General features: G+C 41.3%; 2 protein-coding genes across 7 annotated transcripts in view; one reads left to right on the forward strand and one right to left on the reverse strand.

Moving 5' to 3' along the window:
• Positions 1 to 456: 456 nt before the first annotated feature.
• zdhhc4 (zinc finger DHHC-type palmitoyltransferase 4) lies at positions 457 to 4,526 on the reverse strand. Its single transcript, XM_020111023.2, has 7 exons — positions 4,361 to 4,526; positions 3,944 to 4,080; positions 3,389 to 3,462; positions 2,854 to 3,032; positions 2,035 to 2,160; positions 1,549 to 1,793; positions 457 to 855 (listed from the first exon to the last, which is right to left on the reverse strand). Exons 2-7 carry the CDS (start codon positions 4,064 to 4,066, stop codon positions 556 to 558), a joined length of 1,047 nt encoding a protein of 348 aa, XP_019966582.1. The 5' UTR covers positions 4,067 to 4,080; positions 4,361 to 4,526; the 3' UTR covers positions 457 to 555.
• A 2,224-nt stretch (positions 4,527 to 6,750) lies between these two features.
• The window catches only part of grid2ipb (glutamate receptor, ionotropic, delta 2 (Grid2) interacting protein, b), a 34,748-nt gene continuing 24,721 nt past the window's right edge, over positions 6,751 to 16,777 (forward strand). For 3 of the 6 annotated variants that reach the window (XM_069517140.1, XM_069517141.1, XM_069517144.1), the window contains exons 1-4: positions 6,751 to 7,401; positions 7,994 to 8,247; positions 8,370 to 8,699; positions 9,423 to 9,577. In XM_069517140.1, the coding sequence (XP_069373241.1) occupies positions 7,317 to 7,401; positions 7,994 to 8,247; positions 8,370 to 8,699; positions 9,423 to 9,577 (824 nt within the window). In that variant the 5' untranslated portion in view covers positions 6,751 to 7,316. Of the gene's footprint in view, positions 7,402 to 7,993; positions 8,248 to 8,369; positions 8,700 to 9,422; positions 9,578 to 9,780; positions 11,555 to 16,777 lie in introns of those variants that run through there. The other 3 variants (XM_069517143.1, XM_069517145.1, XM_069517142.1) reach the window with 2 other exon arrangements.

Here is a 16,777-nt window from a genome sequence, read left to right on the forward strand (position 1 = left end):
TGAGCACTGAGGCTTGCAGTGTTTCCCTTTTACAAACATTGTGAATGCAACAATTTTGCCTCTGGGCTGTTTGTGTGTTTTCACCAGATGAATTCTCCAGCTGGTTTTGTTAACCGCTGACACAAAGGTTTTATTAAATGTTTTCATTAAATAATCAATTTCCTTCAAATCCCTAATCAGCAATCACCCAACAAAAAAAATACAACTGTATCTAAAGTATGCGATTCACAGAGAACTAATTGCATGTAATGTAATTTGCTCCGGCTCAAGAAACATTTGTGCTTTGATTGAAAGCAGCCATAGGAATAAAAAGGGATTAAATAAATCTTTTTTAAATCTGCAGCTGGAACATTATATTAAAAGACATTGATCTGACATGACAAGGATAACTTTTGTTTGGAGCACAGATTTTGAATTCACTACATCTCATGGGAGATAGACACCAGAGCTCATATATATACCACAAATGTAAACTTTATTTCAACAGTCAGACAGTAAATGCCAAAGGGACGTACATTAAATGCAGCATAACAACACAGGGGGCAGTGTCTGTTTTCAGTTGTCTTTTTTCCGAACAGGTTGCAGTGGGTAGAAAATCTCCCCCAGGTTTCTGAGAAGCCCTCGGCTGTAGAAGTATCTTTTCGAGTGATCTGGCGCTGGCCCACAGAGGTGGTCCGCTGCTGACGTCGGGTGACAGTGCTGACAAACGTAACCTCTACTTTTGTACCACTCGTTGGAGGTTTGGTTGACAAGAGCCAAATAGGAATGGAACAGGGCGTAACTCGCCAGCAGGAAGAAGACAAAGACCAGAAAGCCCAACATGAAGACGATTCTGGGAAAGGTCAGGAACAGATGCTGGAGGGACAGAGGGGAAAAAGGAAAAGAGCATTATTTCACTTGGGTTACAACAATGGTGCTAAGTAGAGCACATTAGTCCACCAAGGTCAAACAGTCCTGTCTCACAGTTTTAGGGAAAGTGGCCACGGGCTGTAACTGCAAATAAAAATCTGTCATTTTCTAGAAGAACATTTTAAGTAGCACAGCAGAAGGCCTTAACATTTTTATTTATTTTCTACATTATTTCATTTAAATTGAAGTCAACCTGATGTAGTAATGGTGAGTTGATTATGTCATGTTGTTTCTATATGCTACCTGTTGAGGTGTCAAATGTTCTAAAACAGTTCTAAAATGTTGTTAGCCATTAAAAATAATCAAAAAATCATTAATGTAGCATTATGTTTGCACCAAATTGTAAGAACTCAGATTTCAACATCAAAGATCTTTGTATTATTCTTTAAGAAATTGACCAAATGTCCATGTTAAGGGAAATTATTTGAAAAATACCAAAATTGAACAGGTTCTTCTGTGGCCAATGCCCAATCCTTCCACCGCATTTGGTGCTAATTGGTTTTGGAATTGTTACGCAACAATTCAAACAAATGATCATACACAAAACAGTGAACATAACGTAAACATAACCTCCTTGGCTGAGGTACAAAACATGGCTGCAGCATATGTATAGAAAACTCTCTCAGTGCTTGGTCTCACCTGTACGACAAACAGAGGCCCGGCTGTCTGCTGCTCGCCGTATTCATCTATATAACTGGCCCTCAGAAGTCCTGAGCGCAAAACGGCATGAAGCAGCATGTCTGCTGTTAGTACAGCGATGTCTCCTGCCATGGCACAAACGCTGAAGAGGTAGAGCAGGAAGTACCGTGTGTTCAGGGCACCAATGCAGTTGTTCACCCAGACACAGTGGTGGTCGAAACGCTGCACACACCTGTCGCACACCCCTGAAATACAGACAGGTGCTTACAGGCAGCAAAAAGTACCATTTCTTTTTCTTTTTGACCTTCACATGGAAGTTGATTTCCTAAATGAATACAATGGACAATACCAGCATGACATGTTTTGTCAACATTGAGGTCAAATGTTTGGTAAAGGTAATGAAAGCAACAACATGGTGAGTATTTATTAAATGTCTGAACCCTGAGGGAAAAGGAGAGCAGGTACAACATGTATCAGATTACTCACTGCAGTGTTTGGAGCGAGCCGGTTTGATGAGCTGGCAGGTCGGACAGGAGACCCCCGGGTGGAATAATCTCTGGTCATATGGATAGATGTGCTGCTGACCAGCGAGTTTCTTCTTTGTAACTGTGCCTGTTGAATCAAGGAGAAGGTGAGTAATGAGAAAGTTAAGTAAAAATAGTGCAGTGTAATAAAATCCTGTCCAGAACTTATCAACACATCAATTAAGGGAGCAGGTAAACATGAATTCAAGCACACAGCAGCTGCGTTTGTGTTTCCCAAAACATGGACCTACATGAGGATGCTGCATTTTTACCTGTTTTACTCATAGACTGTATATAAAGTTGAACAACACAACATTTGAGTTCGTTCTTATCACACTGATGTGTTTTCTAACGTTTATATTTCCAGTAAGTTCGGTTTCAATGAGTTATGTGATGCTATAAAAACAGGCTGAAACATAATGATTGACGGCTGAGACTGACTCACGATTGGTCGAGCGTGTGTATCAGTGGGACCTCGATACAGCGGCTCCCCAGTCACTACTGTCCAGAATCTGGCTCTGAATGACATCAGAGCACTCGTACCCGAGTTATTTTGGTTTCTTTTCCGGATTGTAAGAGAAGTTGAGATTCTTTATTAACAAGTGTATGGTTTTACTACTACTTAATAAAAGGTGGTCTGTGTCTCAATTCTCTTAAATATTACACATAAAGTGACATAATTTGGCCTCTGTCATGTTGGGTAGAGTTCCAGTAAGTGTGTCAGGTATACTTCCCCTGCCCCACACGTGTTTGAATTTACTGCAGCTTCTCTGAAATTGACCTGGATCTCTCTTGATGCAGAGGTAAAAGAAGAAGGTCTTGACGGCCAGTAGGATGTAAGGCACTGACAGGCTGGTCAGAGTGGTGTCCATCTCCCTGCAGAAGCCAAGCACCTCATAGGTGAACTCTGCATACACAGCGAACTCCAGGAGGAAATGCAGATAGATGAACATGTTGCTCCTGCAGATACAAGAAAATAATACATGTTATTGATACAGCACTTTAATAACTTAAAAGTATATTCCGAGTGAAAAGAGTGGGAATTAAATCAGAAATCCATGAAACCCCCTTTGTGAGACGTACAAATTGTGGAACATGACAGCATATATATCAACAACATGGGCCCATACATTGATAAATGGGTGTGTACGTAAAATAGTGTTATAAATAGAATTAAATAAATCAAGTGTGGTTGAGATCACACAGACTTAAGGCAGCTAAATTGTTCAACACTAAAATCCAAAGGTTATATTATCCAGGTAAGACTTAATGAAATAGATTACGACAACAGATTTCTAACATTCTTAATTTCCAACCTTTGATGAAACAGCCTGTGTAAGGTCCGCTGTGAAAACGTCTGGAGCCATTTGGGTGTAATGGGTGCGACGACCTGTGAGGAAAAATAGCAACAACTTAATTCCACATCCATAAAACCAAGTTGTCATGTTATTTTTAGAATCTGTTAGAATTTATTTAAGATGCATTCGGAGTCTATTCATTGTAACAATCTGTTATGTTCCTATATATAGTTTTATTAATGTCTATTGTTATTCATTATGTTTCATTTGGACAATTCATAATTATATTTATGTTTTACAGTTGCTCCCGACAGGAGCAGAGAGAAATATGTGCAGACTTAGAAAATAACTAGAAATACAAAATATAGGAGGGATTATAAAACATTGCATTGAGCAACTGGTGTAATTAATTCTAATGTGATGCCTAAAGTTTGTTATTTGTGTCATAGTTGAACAAAGTATAAAAAACACAGTGTATCGTGGAGCGTTGTACATGAAGATTAACGGTGCAACAGCGCCACCTAGTGTCAGTGTGTTGTATTAAAAATAGTTCCAGAGGCTTTTCTTTCTTACCTTCACAACTGAGTTGAAGAATAAGTGAAACGGAGTTTGCTGTTGACCTGAGTATTTACACAACAGCACAATGCACGTGAGCACCAGCAGCACGTAGACAGCGAACAGACTGAGGAAATCCATGCTTCACCTGTCAGCTTCACAAACACACAACAACAACAACAACAACAACAACAGGTGTTTAAGCCACGATCTCTCTGTAAACAACGTGGAAACTCAGCGGGATGCTGCTGTCACGTCTCCTCTTTCTTTCCCTTCAGACATTTAAACGGAATAAAACAGCGATCGTCTTGTAAACCACAGGAGCAGTCTGCGTTAGCATGCTAAGCTACAGTACAGTAAGTCCACTGCCCTACGTTAGCGAACCTAACCATGGACTCTGTCAAAGCCACCAACACAAACTAATCTCTGTCTCACCTTCTAGTCTAGTCACACATGGCTGCCTCTCGGGGGGTTATCACATGTTTACATGAGGCTAATGCTGCTGCTGAGGTTTGTCGCTCCAGCTTCAGTTTCCACCTCTCTAAACAATGCCATTTCCTTAGCATCTATGTAGCTAACCCACAGAGCTAACCTCCAAGCTAAGAGCTAACCTGCTGCTGCTACAGGTAGGAGGAGGAGGAGGAGGAGGAGGAGATCTCTGTCTCCATGTTGTTAATGTATATTTGAAAGTTTAATATTAGAACATGTTGAGCTCTATTCAGCAGTGTTCATCATTAAATATGATTTTTTTTTATTTCAAATCCAACCACCATGCATATAACATAACTATCCCAGGTTAGCTCTCACCTGTTGGTCTATTAAATATCAGAAAATGTGGAAAAAATCTATAAATAACAACAAATGCTTCAAGTTTGTAGAGGAGGAGATCCACACAAGCTTCCACATGGATCCAATGTTTTATTTCATGTTAAAGAAATTAAGGCAGTGGTGCATTTTCTTTTTGTAAAGTTGTTCTTATCTTATATTATCTTAAATTATCCAGATCCCCTATGTAGTCACATGCTATAATACTAAGTATTATTTGAGGATTTATGTGCATGCCAAAGAAAAACACTTTCATTATTTGTATTTGTACAGTCCCTGAGTAAATGTACTTAGTCACATTCCAACACTGGAAAAAAACAGATTCCTGTCTCACAGTCTCAAAATCCCACTTAGTAAGAAGACAGGAGAGTGAAGATGTTTGACTCCAGTGTCAACATACATAACCGACTGAGATCCAGCGCTTCGCTCAATGCAACATCACAAGACACCTGATGGATCTGGTTGCGGACATGGCCAAACACTCATATTACAGCTCCCAGTGCCGGAGAGGGGAGCGTCTCTCAGGAGCCGTGTGTGCACGTCTGTGGATGCTGCTTAAAAAGGTAACAGGCGTGTGGTGGTGCTGCAGTTGTGTTGTGTTGTGCTGTGCTGGTGCCTTTGGTCATTTCAAATGTTTCTTAAACTAAATAGGTGATCAGTCGAAATGCACAGAATGTGTGTGGCTACAGATTGGAGTTGGAAAGTGTTTCTTAATACTTTTTAAGCTCTTTATTATTGATAAGGTGCTAGTTTAGCTGGTCTCAAAGGTAACTCCTGTATAAAACATATTGTAAGTAAACTATAATGAATATGTGATCAAATGCATGCAGTGTTAGCAAAGTGGAAAGACAGGAGCAGTTTGATTAGACTCAGGTACCTTTGAAATGTTGGTTGTCAAACACGAGTTAACTGTCTTGGCTGTAGAGTAAGAGGAGAGTTTGAATGGCGTGAACAGTGTTTGTTTGCACATATAAGTCATTTGTGTTTAATTATTCAGTTTGTACCGCTCTGCCTGTTCCTTACTCTGTGCTTAGCCACTAATGACAGTTCACACTACAACAGACTCACCTGCAGCCAGGCCACTCTACTGAATTAATTTTTTATTATTATATCTGAGGTGCCCTAACAATAATATTCAATTATATTAATAATAAAAAAAAAAAGACCACAAAAGCTCTATATAAATACAGAGCATTTACTATTTATGTTTTATTCAGCAAATCTTCTTTAAATTCTTGGTCATTAATTTTCTGTCAATCACCATAGTCATTAACCCCCCCCCCTGCATCAAAACATTGTCATTTTATGGTCACAGGGATAATATGACCTTTTTAATCCTTACAACCTGTGGCCTGTAATTAGGACAGAAACAAAAATTATTTGTATTATTGATCGATAGGCTGATTATTGTCTCAGTCAGTCTTTTTAGTTGGATATGACATTTCAGAAAATAGAGGGAAAAGTTCAGAAATAATAAAGAAATGTCAATTAATTATTACACACAAATTAAGTGATGATTGGCAAATTGTCAGTAAACTCAGTTTTAGCATTAATAATAATGTTAATACCTATAATTAAAGCAGTTATTTGTATGTAAGGGCAGATTAAAAAAACTACTGTAACAGACAGCAGTGCACGTCCAGCACAGTCCAGCCCACCGCTTGGACCAGGAGACACATGATGAATGGGCTGAAAGTGACACTGCACCAGTTTTCTCTGCAGTCTCATTATTCCACAAATAAACCTATGACATCAGGAGAATAAGAAAGATGATATAATCAATAAAGAAAGGTTTACACAGTGGATTTAAGATTCTCTGAATATTGACACTGCAATGTTTTGTCCCCACCTAACAATACATGTCTTATAGTCTGTGTATGTATTCATCAAGGAGCATGTGTTCCTTCAGTATTAATGGCGAGGGGGTGGGAGCACTGAAGATTCATCTCGTAATCCTACTAATCCTACAGGCTAAGATCTTAAATTGCTCCTGCTCCTTCTCAATGGACTGAGCATTTCAATGTGCTCACACACACATGGACACACAGAATTCCAGGCGAGCGGACGCTCCAATTAGTACTCATCAGGCTTCCTCACACCGACGCAGAGCGATTCTGGGCCAGGAGCAGTCCCTCGGAGAGCCACCTAGCCGAGAGAGGAGGAGCAGGAAAAAAAGACACATTGGTGTATTTATAGAAAAATGAGGCCTCACAATAGCCCTTTTTGGAGAGAGAATTATTAAGGAGCCGAGGTGCGCGGGTGCACGCGTCCCAGTTTTCTGATTAACACTGTGTGCAAGCAGGCTGGCCCCAGGATGAATCAGGGATGAGACGCAGGACCAACTCCTTGACGGTGTCACAGAGGCTGCACTGGCTTTTCATGCACACTCACCCATTGCTCATGAGGAGGCTGCTGTGGTTTCAGGGGAGGTAGAATGGGGCTGTGTCTTGACCTTGTCACGCTTTCTGTCTGACTTTGGGGTTGTGGGGTGATCAGAGGGGAGGTTAATTTTTTTTATTGCATATTTTTGGTGCTAGCAGGCCACCTGCTATTTTGACAAATCAAGATGAAGAAGTTTTTGCAAAACAAAAAAGGCAGATACTCTTTTCGGCAGAGCAAACGAGGCTCTCGGTATCCATCTAAAGATTTCTGTAAGTCTCTCGCCGGTTTTGTCAACTGTGTGAATCCTGCTGTGCTGAGGCTTTTAGAGGCTGTTGAGCATCATTAGCCTCCAGCTGAGCCAGAGGACTTGTGTATTCTGTGTATTGCCTGATTTGTTTAATGCTGTATTCTGTCTCTTAACCTGCTTAAAACTCATCAGTGCATTCAGTGGTGTGCTCCCTCTCGCTTTGCTGCCTGATTACTGTTCAACAGGCAAGACTTTTACTTCTGTCTCTCCAGATAATTAAAGTCACGATCTCTGCGACGCCTTCATTTGATTGGCTGCCGTGGAGTTTGTGAACCAGGTCAGGGACGGCTGAGTGTGTCACGGTTCAGGGTAGAAGGTTACAGAGCTGCTCACAATAGCACGACTTGAGACGCAGGAGGATGGAGACAGGGAACAGTGGCGTCAGTTTGGATCTCTGTTGAAATATGCAAAGGGTGGTTACATCTGAGTGTGTATTTGCAATGCCAGTAGATTTGAATGCATTGGCTGCTGTGGGTAAGTGATTGTATTTGAAGATGTGTGTGTGTTCATTTCTCAAATCTTAAATTCTACCTTCACCTTTTCGATCTTTTAAGTACTCAGCATGCCGACGTCCAATCAGGGCTGGCCTGAGGATTTCGGCTTCCAGCTCGGTGGGAATGGACCCAGCTACATCCTGTCCGTGGAGGAAGGCAGCAGTGCCCACCTGGCCGGGTTGCAAGCGGGGGACCAGGTCCTGGAGATCGAGGGCCACAATGTATCGACACTGGGTCCGCAGGCCGTCGTGGCCATCGCCCAGACTCAGAAGAACATCCCTCCCAGTATCGGAGTGGTGTCCCGTATACAGCAGGTCTTACAGCGTTTTAATTCATCACAGCAATACACCATGCGTAGGTTAATGCCTGTGGAATTACAGGTAACGCTATAATCTGGTCATTTTGATGGACTTCAGGTTTTTTTGTTGTATTACAGATGGACATCATACCAGGTCCTGATGGTCGCTTTGGGTTCACCATCGTTGGAGACTGCCCCCTGCTCGTGGAGGACTGCTCACCTTGCTCGCCGGCCGGCCGCGCAGGTCTGAGGGCCGGGGATTATGTCATGGAGGTCAACGGGATCCCCGTCAGGCAGCATGAGACGGCCGCAGCACTGATCAAGGCCTCCCAGGGAAGGACGCTCCGTCTGGGGGTGCTGTGCCTCGGCATGAGGCAGAAACACAGCATCAGCATAGAGGACAGTCAGATGGGAGGAGATGGGGCGAGGCTGGACCGTAAACATAAAGCCCTGGAGTTCAACAGGAAGGTACGTCATAAAACACACAGGCTGGGTTCAGGTTTATTCCTTCACCTGGTCCAGTTGAGTTGGGGAGTTTAAAGGGCATGAAATTCTACAATTTAATGAAGTTCTACTTGAACCCCAAACTTTCTGCCAAAGTTTAAACAGTTTTGTGTGTGGGTGTTTTTGTGTGATAACTATCACTGGTTTAAAGTGGTCGAGATTCATGTGGAAATAGGGAATGTCGGGCATTTCTGTGCACCAATCAGAATTCAGCGATGTTGTGTTTGTCTTGAGAGAGTTGTGGGTTGCCAAGGAGAAAATATTGTCAAAATGATCAAACCATGCCCAAGTAGAGTTGTCTCTGGGTGTGTATGTATGTACTTGTACACACACAGTATCTTTTTGAGGACCAGTTTGAGCCTTGAACATACAGGTGAGGACATTTTGGCCGGCCCTCACTTTCTGAGGATTGGGGTTAGGGTAAGGCATTTCGTTTTGATGGTTAAGGTAAGGGTAAGGGGTTAGGGATAGTGTCCTCACTACATAGACGCACAAACATGTGCGAGCGTGTGTGCATTAAAGTCAAATTAAACACCTACAAAGGTTTTTTTTGACTACAACTTATTTAACATGGATTTTTAAATGTTGTATTTAAGGCCAAAAACCACAAACCTGTGTGTGTGGAATTTCATCCATGTGTTCATTTATGTGACCTGGCATCGTCTTGTCCTCAAACGTCTCCATCAGGTGGACCAGATTCTCGGTGATGAACCTGAAGTGAAAGAGAAACTCTTCAGTGTGCTGAAGCAGTACGCAGCAGAGAAGAGAGTGGAGTGGTTGGCCTCTGCTCTGCCAGAGATACTCACCACTGACGAACATCGACAGCTCATCTCCAGCATCAGGTACAAGCCTGAGGTTTCACTTCCATTTACAACGAATTACATAACATGGTATAGAATCAACTGAATAGACTGAGGAAACCTGCATTTTCAGTCAAGAGGAAAAAAGGTGGTCAATTACTTCTGACTCAATGTATCATCCTGAGAACTCATCACATGTTACATCCTTCTATTTCTCCCCATATTTCCTGTCATTCTGGAGATGTTCCAATTCCATTCTTCCCCTCCTGATACCCAGCATTGTTGTGTGGCCTGACTCAGGCTACACCTTTGAAATACGGACAGAGAATGCTGAAAATTCTGAGATTGCTAGTGTTGTATTTGGCAACACTACTGCCATCCGTCGAATCTGAAATGTTGCATACGGTCATTTTTTTACTTGAAGAACTTTCCAGTGTGAAATATTGTCAGTTTGCTTACATTCTGGCTAACGCTGCTCTGACAACAGTACTCCCCGGTTCAGTACGGTGCAACTGCTGTTTGCGAGTTGTGAAGAAGAAGTGATATTTGGGAAAAGAAAGTTGCAGTTTTATCTGGGTGAAACTAATATCCTCTAAAGATGTGCTATCAGATTGGTACATAGATTCACACACTCACCAATGCCTGACCTGGTATTTTCAGCAGTATTGGAGACATTTCTAATGCTGGTATTGGAAACGGAACATCTCTAATTCTGTGCAGGTCCATTAAACCCAACCCACCACATGCCCCACAAAACCTTAAAAACATGCTTAATCTCCCCACAACAGGCTGTGATACAAAAACATAAGATTTCATTCAAAATAATCACATAAACAGGCTTTTCCTGTTGCTCATTCTGACGCAGGATGGATTAGAGTGGGGTCTCGTCCACTGCCAGGCATTATAAAGCTTCGCTTTAGGTTTAGGTGGGGCCCCATCTGCTACCCGCTCTAAATCCACAGTGACCCTCCAAGTCCCCTAAAGTGTCATCATCCGTGTTAGTGAAACCGAGTGACTCAACTGACTCGGTGGGACCTGAGCTTAGAGGTTTTTTTAGCAGTAAATGAGGATTGGCAACGTGAACTCGCAGCATGGAGTAGTGTGTGTGATGACGAGCCACAGGCAGATTTAGATGAGTGCTCTCTTCATGAAAACATCTTTCAGTACGGGTGGCCGTGCTGCTCTGTATCCACCAAGCTTAGACTACACCCAACAGGTTTTTGATGGTGTTTCCATGAGTCTATGAGATGGAGCAGCGCCAGGTAATTAAATGTGTAAAACCAGTCAGACAGCCAGAATTACCTGTCTTTGCATGCGCCAGAACGACTAGAACGCCTGCCTCTCTCTAAATCCCCAGACAGTTTGTCCACAGATTGCACTCTCCCACAAACTGAGCCAATCAATCCTTTTATTCTCTTACTACCCTGGTGTCCTCCACTACTACTACTACAGCTCATTTCAGTGGTATTAATACACTGTAAGAAGGCTTTCCAGCAGGAGAGGTTCAATGATGAGGTAGTTGCAACATTTCCCTGCAGAGACGTGAGGCAAACCACGTTTTTCTGCCTTAAATTGGTCCTGAATAATTCAAACACTTCCTGGCGTCATTGGCGTTTTGTATTACGAAGAGCGAACACCAATAATAACACGTCTCTCTGCATTTTTATTTCTCATCCCCCACCCGTCTCACAACTCTTCCGTCTCTCTCTCCTCTCGCAGTCTCTCTCTGACGTTTTTTTCCCAATGTTTTGTTCTGATGGATCTTCTTATTATTGTGCTGAGAGCTCAAGGCTGTTCCCCACTCTCTCTCTCTTCCTCCATGTGGTGACAGTTCTCCCTTGACACTTGGTAAAGGCAGCCTCCTGCTTGCACCAAGGTCCCATCATACAAGGAGCACAGTGTAGCAGTCTGTACAACTGTGATCACTAGATGTGTGTTGTAGATTGTGCTGGTTGTGTTTAGATTTTTTTTTTTTACTTGCGAGCCATGGGTGACAGCTGAGACCATGAATTGTCTGGGGTGAGTACATCTTTTTATTCTTCTACGAAATGTGGTTGTTTGGTAGCCTTCGAGGGGGATTGGAATTTCTGTCAGCTTTATTAAGTCTGACACCTGCAGTATTTTTGCCAAGTGCCATCAGTGTGATAATCTATGCAAAGTAGGAGGCGTGTGAATATTTAATGAGATCTGATTCAGTACATGACGATAGCAGCTGCTGTTGTTTTGTAGATACATTTAAATTGGATCTGTTCCCTGGTTGTTTTCTAAGATCTCTTACTGCCGGAGCTTTGAATGTATCATTTATTCATTCAAGTGAACCTGTACCAGCATGTTCATGCAGTTTCATTTGAGGTGACCACACTTGAGTTGCTGCATACAGCTTGTTGTAACAGTTACCAATGCATGTGTAGCACAATAACGACTGAAATCATTAGGATGAGTGTGTGTGTGTGCTCTGCATGCGTTTGAGCATGATGACTTCAGGATTAAATGAATATTCCTTTAAAACTTTTATCTGCCTGTATTATACTGAGTCTGTATCAGCTCTGAAAACAGCAGGAAGGTTTTACTATGTGTTTAAAAGCAGATGGTCTAATGCATTAACAGCTAAAACTAGTGAACCAAATCATTTCACTATTTACGACTGCACAGTGAGCATTGTGCCTAATATCAGAATAAGAGTGATCAGAACTCGATAACGTTTTTTCTAACAAGTCACAATACTGCAGTTACCAGCACGTCCTGAAATTCACTACATGTTGTGCTCTATTGTCTTTTACAATAGTGCTGTTAATGATGGTGTTTAATCTTAACTACAAAAGTCAGCTGCCAGAGCATCTGGAACAGAATGGAGTGGCTGTGGCTCAGGGGTTAGAGCGGGTTGACCACTAACCAGAAGGACTGTGGTACGATCTCTTTGCGTGTGCCAAGATGATAAACCCACTGTGTGATTGACAACATGCTGCACATTGTGAATGGGCAAATGGCCAAACTGTAAAGTAAAGCACTTTGAGTTGTCCTCATGATTAGAAAAGCTTCATATACATACAGACCATTTACCACAGACAGCACTAAAGCCTGTGCATTCATAATTTCCATTAATACAAACCCATTTAATTTATCTTTAGGATGGTTGCATCGGAGACAGCTGTATGTACCCAGCAATAACTTATCACGCTGATAACCTAAAGATCATCTATTGCACTTTATTTTAACATGGAAGATTTGAACGTCCAGTTTGGTTTGAATAGCTGGTGATTCCGGGTTTGTTCAGCAATCTTAAACCCTGTAGCATTATCATCAATTAAACCATCAGTAATATATATGATCTTCAGTCAAGACCTAGAATTCTGTCTAGTCTGTGTTACATAACCTATTATTATATTTCTCCTCTCTCTATTCCTTTTCTATATTTTCTTTTTCATTTTTTATTTTTAATCAGCCTCCCTTTTATGACCATGTTCATACTTTGATCACAAGTAATTCTTTCTAGTCTACAGTGTGTATACAGTATATCTGCACAATGGATCAGACATGGCCGACCATTTTCACTGCTACATCTACTTTTGACAAGTTCCTGGATACAGACCAGCAACCTGCTGTCTTAAGTGGAATAAAGTGACCCACCACTGTGAACCACTTTCTGTCAGTTTAAAAAAAAGAAGGGAAGAGTCTCACACACACACATTATTACGTCATCTCTACATGTATTTAGACGTAACGACAATCGCACAGTTAAGACTCCGTCCCCTGCATTTGAGCCACATCAGGACACTTGAATCGAAATGAGGTCTAGTCGTTTTCTGCTTGTCATTCCTCCCTTCTGAGAAATACATCCCTTCGTCCCCGCTTGCTTCCTCCTCCACAACCCTCCTTTCAGATAATTATAGATCTCTGTTCTCCATAAACGAGGTCAAATCAGAGTACTCGCTCAGTTTCTGAGAGTTGATGTGAAAACTTTTTTTGTGATGAGGCGGCTGTTATTTGAACACGTGGCTGTGTTCTGGATAAACATCTCATTTAAAAGAGCAAACAACAGACAGGCACTGTGTCCATGTGGCAGGAATTGATGACAAATAGCAGGAGAGAAAAAATAGCAAACAGAGAGGGACCGTGTGGGCTGCTACTCCCACACCACTACAGAACATTTATTTATATCTCAGGAATATGCTCATTGTCACTCGGAGTCTTTACTCCAGCAACACTGTCTCAGACTGCAGTCACATACAAGTGCCCCTCACACCTTATCAGAATCTGTAGAGACAGTGACAGCGGTCTAAGAATACGTGGCCTATATCTTTTACTGCAAAGATTTGTCCCAAAAATGAGATAACGTGGCAGCTTCTCTGAAACAAATCATAGCAAAATAATTAAACTCAATGTTTCATGTTTTTAAGATTGTAGGAATCTGTTGTTCATAGACTTCTATGTCATTATGGCCTAAAACACCTTTTGAACTGCAATTGTGCATTTTTAGGAGGAAGGCAATATGTTGGATAATGTTTTGGTTTGTCATCAGGCCTCACAGGTCTTTCTGTTCTCCCCGTGTTTGCATGGGTTTTCTCCTGAATGACTGTTTGTCTCTGTATGTTGGCAACCTGCGATGCTGTCTGCTATGTCTGCTGGGTTTGGCTCCAGCTCCCCCATGAGGTTTAGCGGTAAAGATAATGGATGGATGTTCCCAGACAAAATGATGTGGGTGAAGTAAATGTAAAGAAAAAATAACAAATTGCAGGTTCAGTGTGTGGAATTGTGTGATATCTACTGTGGTAATTGCATGTTGTAGCTGAACACCCCTCACCTCACCCTCCCCTTCCAAACATGAAAAAGAACCTGTGGTGGCCTTCAGGTGTTTAGTTTGTTCAGTCTGGACTAACGTAAAAAAAACATGGCAGCCTCCATAGAGAGGACCCCCTCGATGTAAATATAAAATATTTCAATATAAAGGGTCTTTTCTGGGGTAAAGAAAACTACATTTCATACAATTTAGATGAAACAAACTAGTAAACACATCATGAGAATTATTCTCTATTACATTTCTGCCAATAGATCCCTTTCACCTCAACCTTTCACACTGGACCTTTAAAAACTGATGAGGCAGAGGTGAAGAAATTCTGATTTTGGGGCCTCTGGTATGAGTCACACATCTTTAAATCACAATAAGTCACACTCCCCCAAATCCTACACTTCCCATAATGCAACACACACCTTTCTAACTCTACACCACCGGTTTGTAACAGGCTTTCTGGAAAAGGTTTTCTCAATAAGAGAGGAGATAACCTCAATGAAATCACCGTGACATTGAAAGAAAGAAAGAAAGAAAGAAAGAAAGAAAGAAAGACAGAAACTGTTTTGCTGGTAGTCAGTCTTGTATTGTTGTGGTGCTGAACGGAGAGCTCCTGTGCAGCGACTGGTGTTGTTCATTCAAACAACCACTAGGGGAGAATCACACATGTATGTTGTTTAAAAGATTTATTCTGTCTGTAGCTTATCTACTTTTTATTTCTGGAACATTCATAATTTTCTGACTTGTTAACTACAAGATGAATGTGAATTTATTCATGTTAAAAAGAGTATCAGCGTTTTACATGTTGCTGTGGGAGTTTTCAAGTAGGTTATTAATTGTTGTTTGTTGGTCTGTAGCAGGATTACACAAAAACTACCAAACCAGTTTCATGAAAACATGGTGGAGGGCTGGGGTATGGGCCAAGGAAGAACACATCATATTTTGGAGCAAATTCAATTAATGGGGCACCTCCAGGATTTGAACATTGGGACATTTCTGTGAATATTTCAGTTCTTTATGAACAATATCAGGTAAATCCTCTTTCCAAGTTAGTTAAGTGAGCTCCTCGTACATATGAATAGTATGTTATCAGAAGATGTGACCTTTTTACATTCTACGCATAATTCCGACTTTTATTATTGTGTGCTACACAAAAAGAACAGCACAGGGGCTGCTCTATATGTGCCTGAATCAGTTTTATTAAAATGCTTAAACAACACTGCATAATGAAAACAACCACAGTCAGGCCTCATGTTTGTCTCTCTCTCCTTCTCTCTGTACAATAAACGTGTCCTAATTGCTTTACTTCGCTGTCAAAGTTGTTTTCATGTCGCTTAATTAGCTTCTTGTGGACACGTTCAGTGGTAGCTATTATCTCCCCCTTGTCACCATCAGCACGTTTGTTGCTAATTACTTGACTGGTGCTGTTTTTCACAGACGCTGTCTGCTGGTGGCTGATTCATCTGATCAGCGGCAAATCAGCGCGTCAGAGCTCAACAGACTGGTGTAGGTGGGAATCAGAATCAGTTTTTTGCATCTCAGTTGGATCTCGACGATTCTGTGATTCAATAAACACGGAACCAAATAATTAACTTCTGACTCGTTAAGTCTCATTAAACACTGCGGTCTAGTTTTGTAAAGAAAAGTTTCATATTTTAGGAATTTTGCCTTCTGGCCAGCACTCATTTATGTTTAGTGGTAAATATTGAGCTACAGCCCCCAGTTGGTGAGCTTAGCTTATGATACAAAAACTGGAAATACTGCACGTGGATATTACCAGTCTGACGTCTGAAGGTAACAGAACCAACTCTTTTTTGACAGAGCCAAATATACTGTTTTACTATGCAAAGATGAAGTCTGTGGCTTCATATTTACCACACAGGTAGATATGTACTTGCCCATTTAATAAGTAATAAAGTGTATTAAAAATATTTGACAAAACAATGTCAAACTATTACATATATATGATATGAAAAAACTCTATGTTCAGGTTGAGGACAAATAGCAGCGCTCCCACTCAATGAGATAACATAAAATAATCAGTTATTAGTCCCACTGCAGGGGAATTAGCCAAATGAATGATGTGCCCAACGTGGGAGCAATTCTCTATTAGCAGGTTGTGATAATGAATTCATTCCACATCTTATGAAACTGTTGGTTTCCAGCTGGAGATGAATTAGTTAATTTGAACAACTTTAAACCTTAAAAGTCACATCTTATATTTTGTGAACATTGTGGTGTTGTGGTATATTGAAGCTACTGACAACAATATATATATATATATACTGTGTGTGTGTGTGTGTGTGTGTGTGTGTGTGTGTGTGTGTGCCTTGTCTCTTGGCAGTCATTCTGATCACTTGAATGAAACCTTGTGTTCTATTGACAGCTTGTGTGTGCGGGCACAACTCATTTTCTTTTGCTCTGCTGCTGTGTAGTCAGCGTCCAGCTCTCCATGT

The sequence above is a fragment of the Paralichthys olivaceus genome, chromosome 21 (genome assembly GCF_024713975.1).
Source record: "Paralichthys olivaceus isolate ysfri-2021 chromosome 21, ASM2471397v2, whole genome shotgun sequence".
Classification (NCBI taxonomy): domain Eukaryota; kingdom Metazoa; phylum Chordata; class Actinopteri; order Pleuronectiformes; family Paralichthyidae; genus Paralichthys; species Paralichthys olivaceus.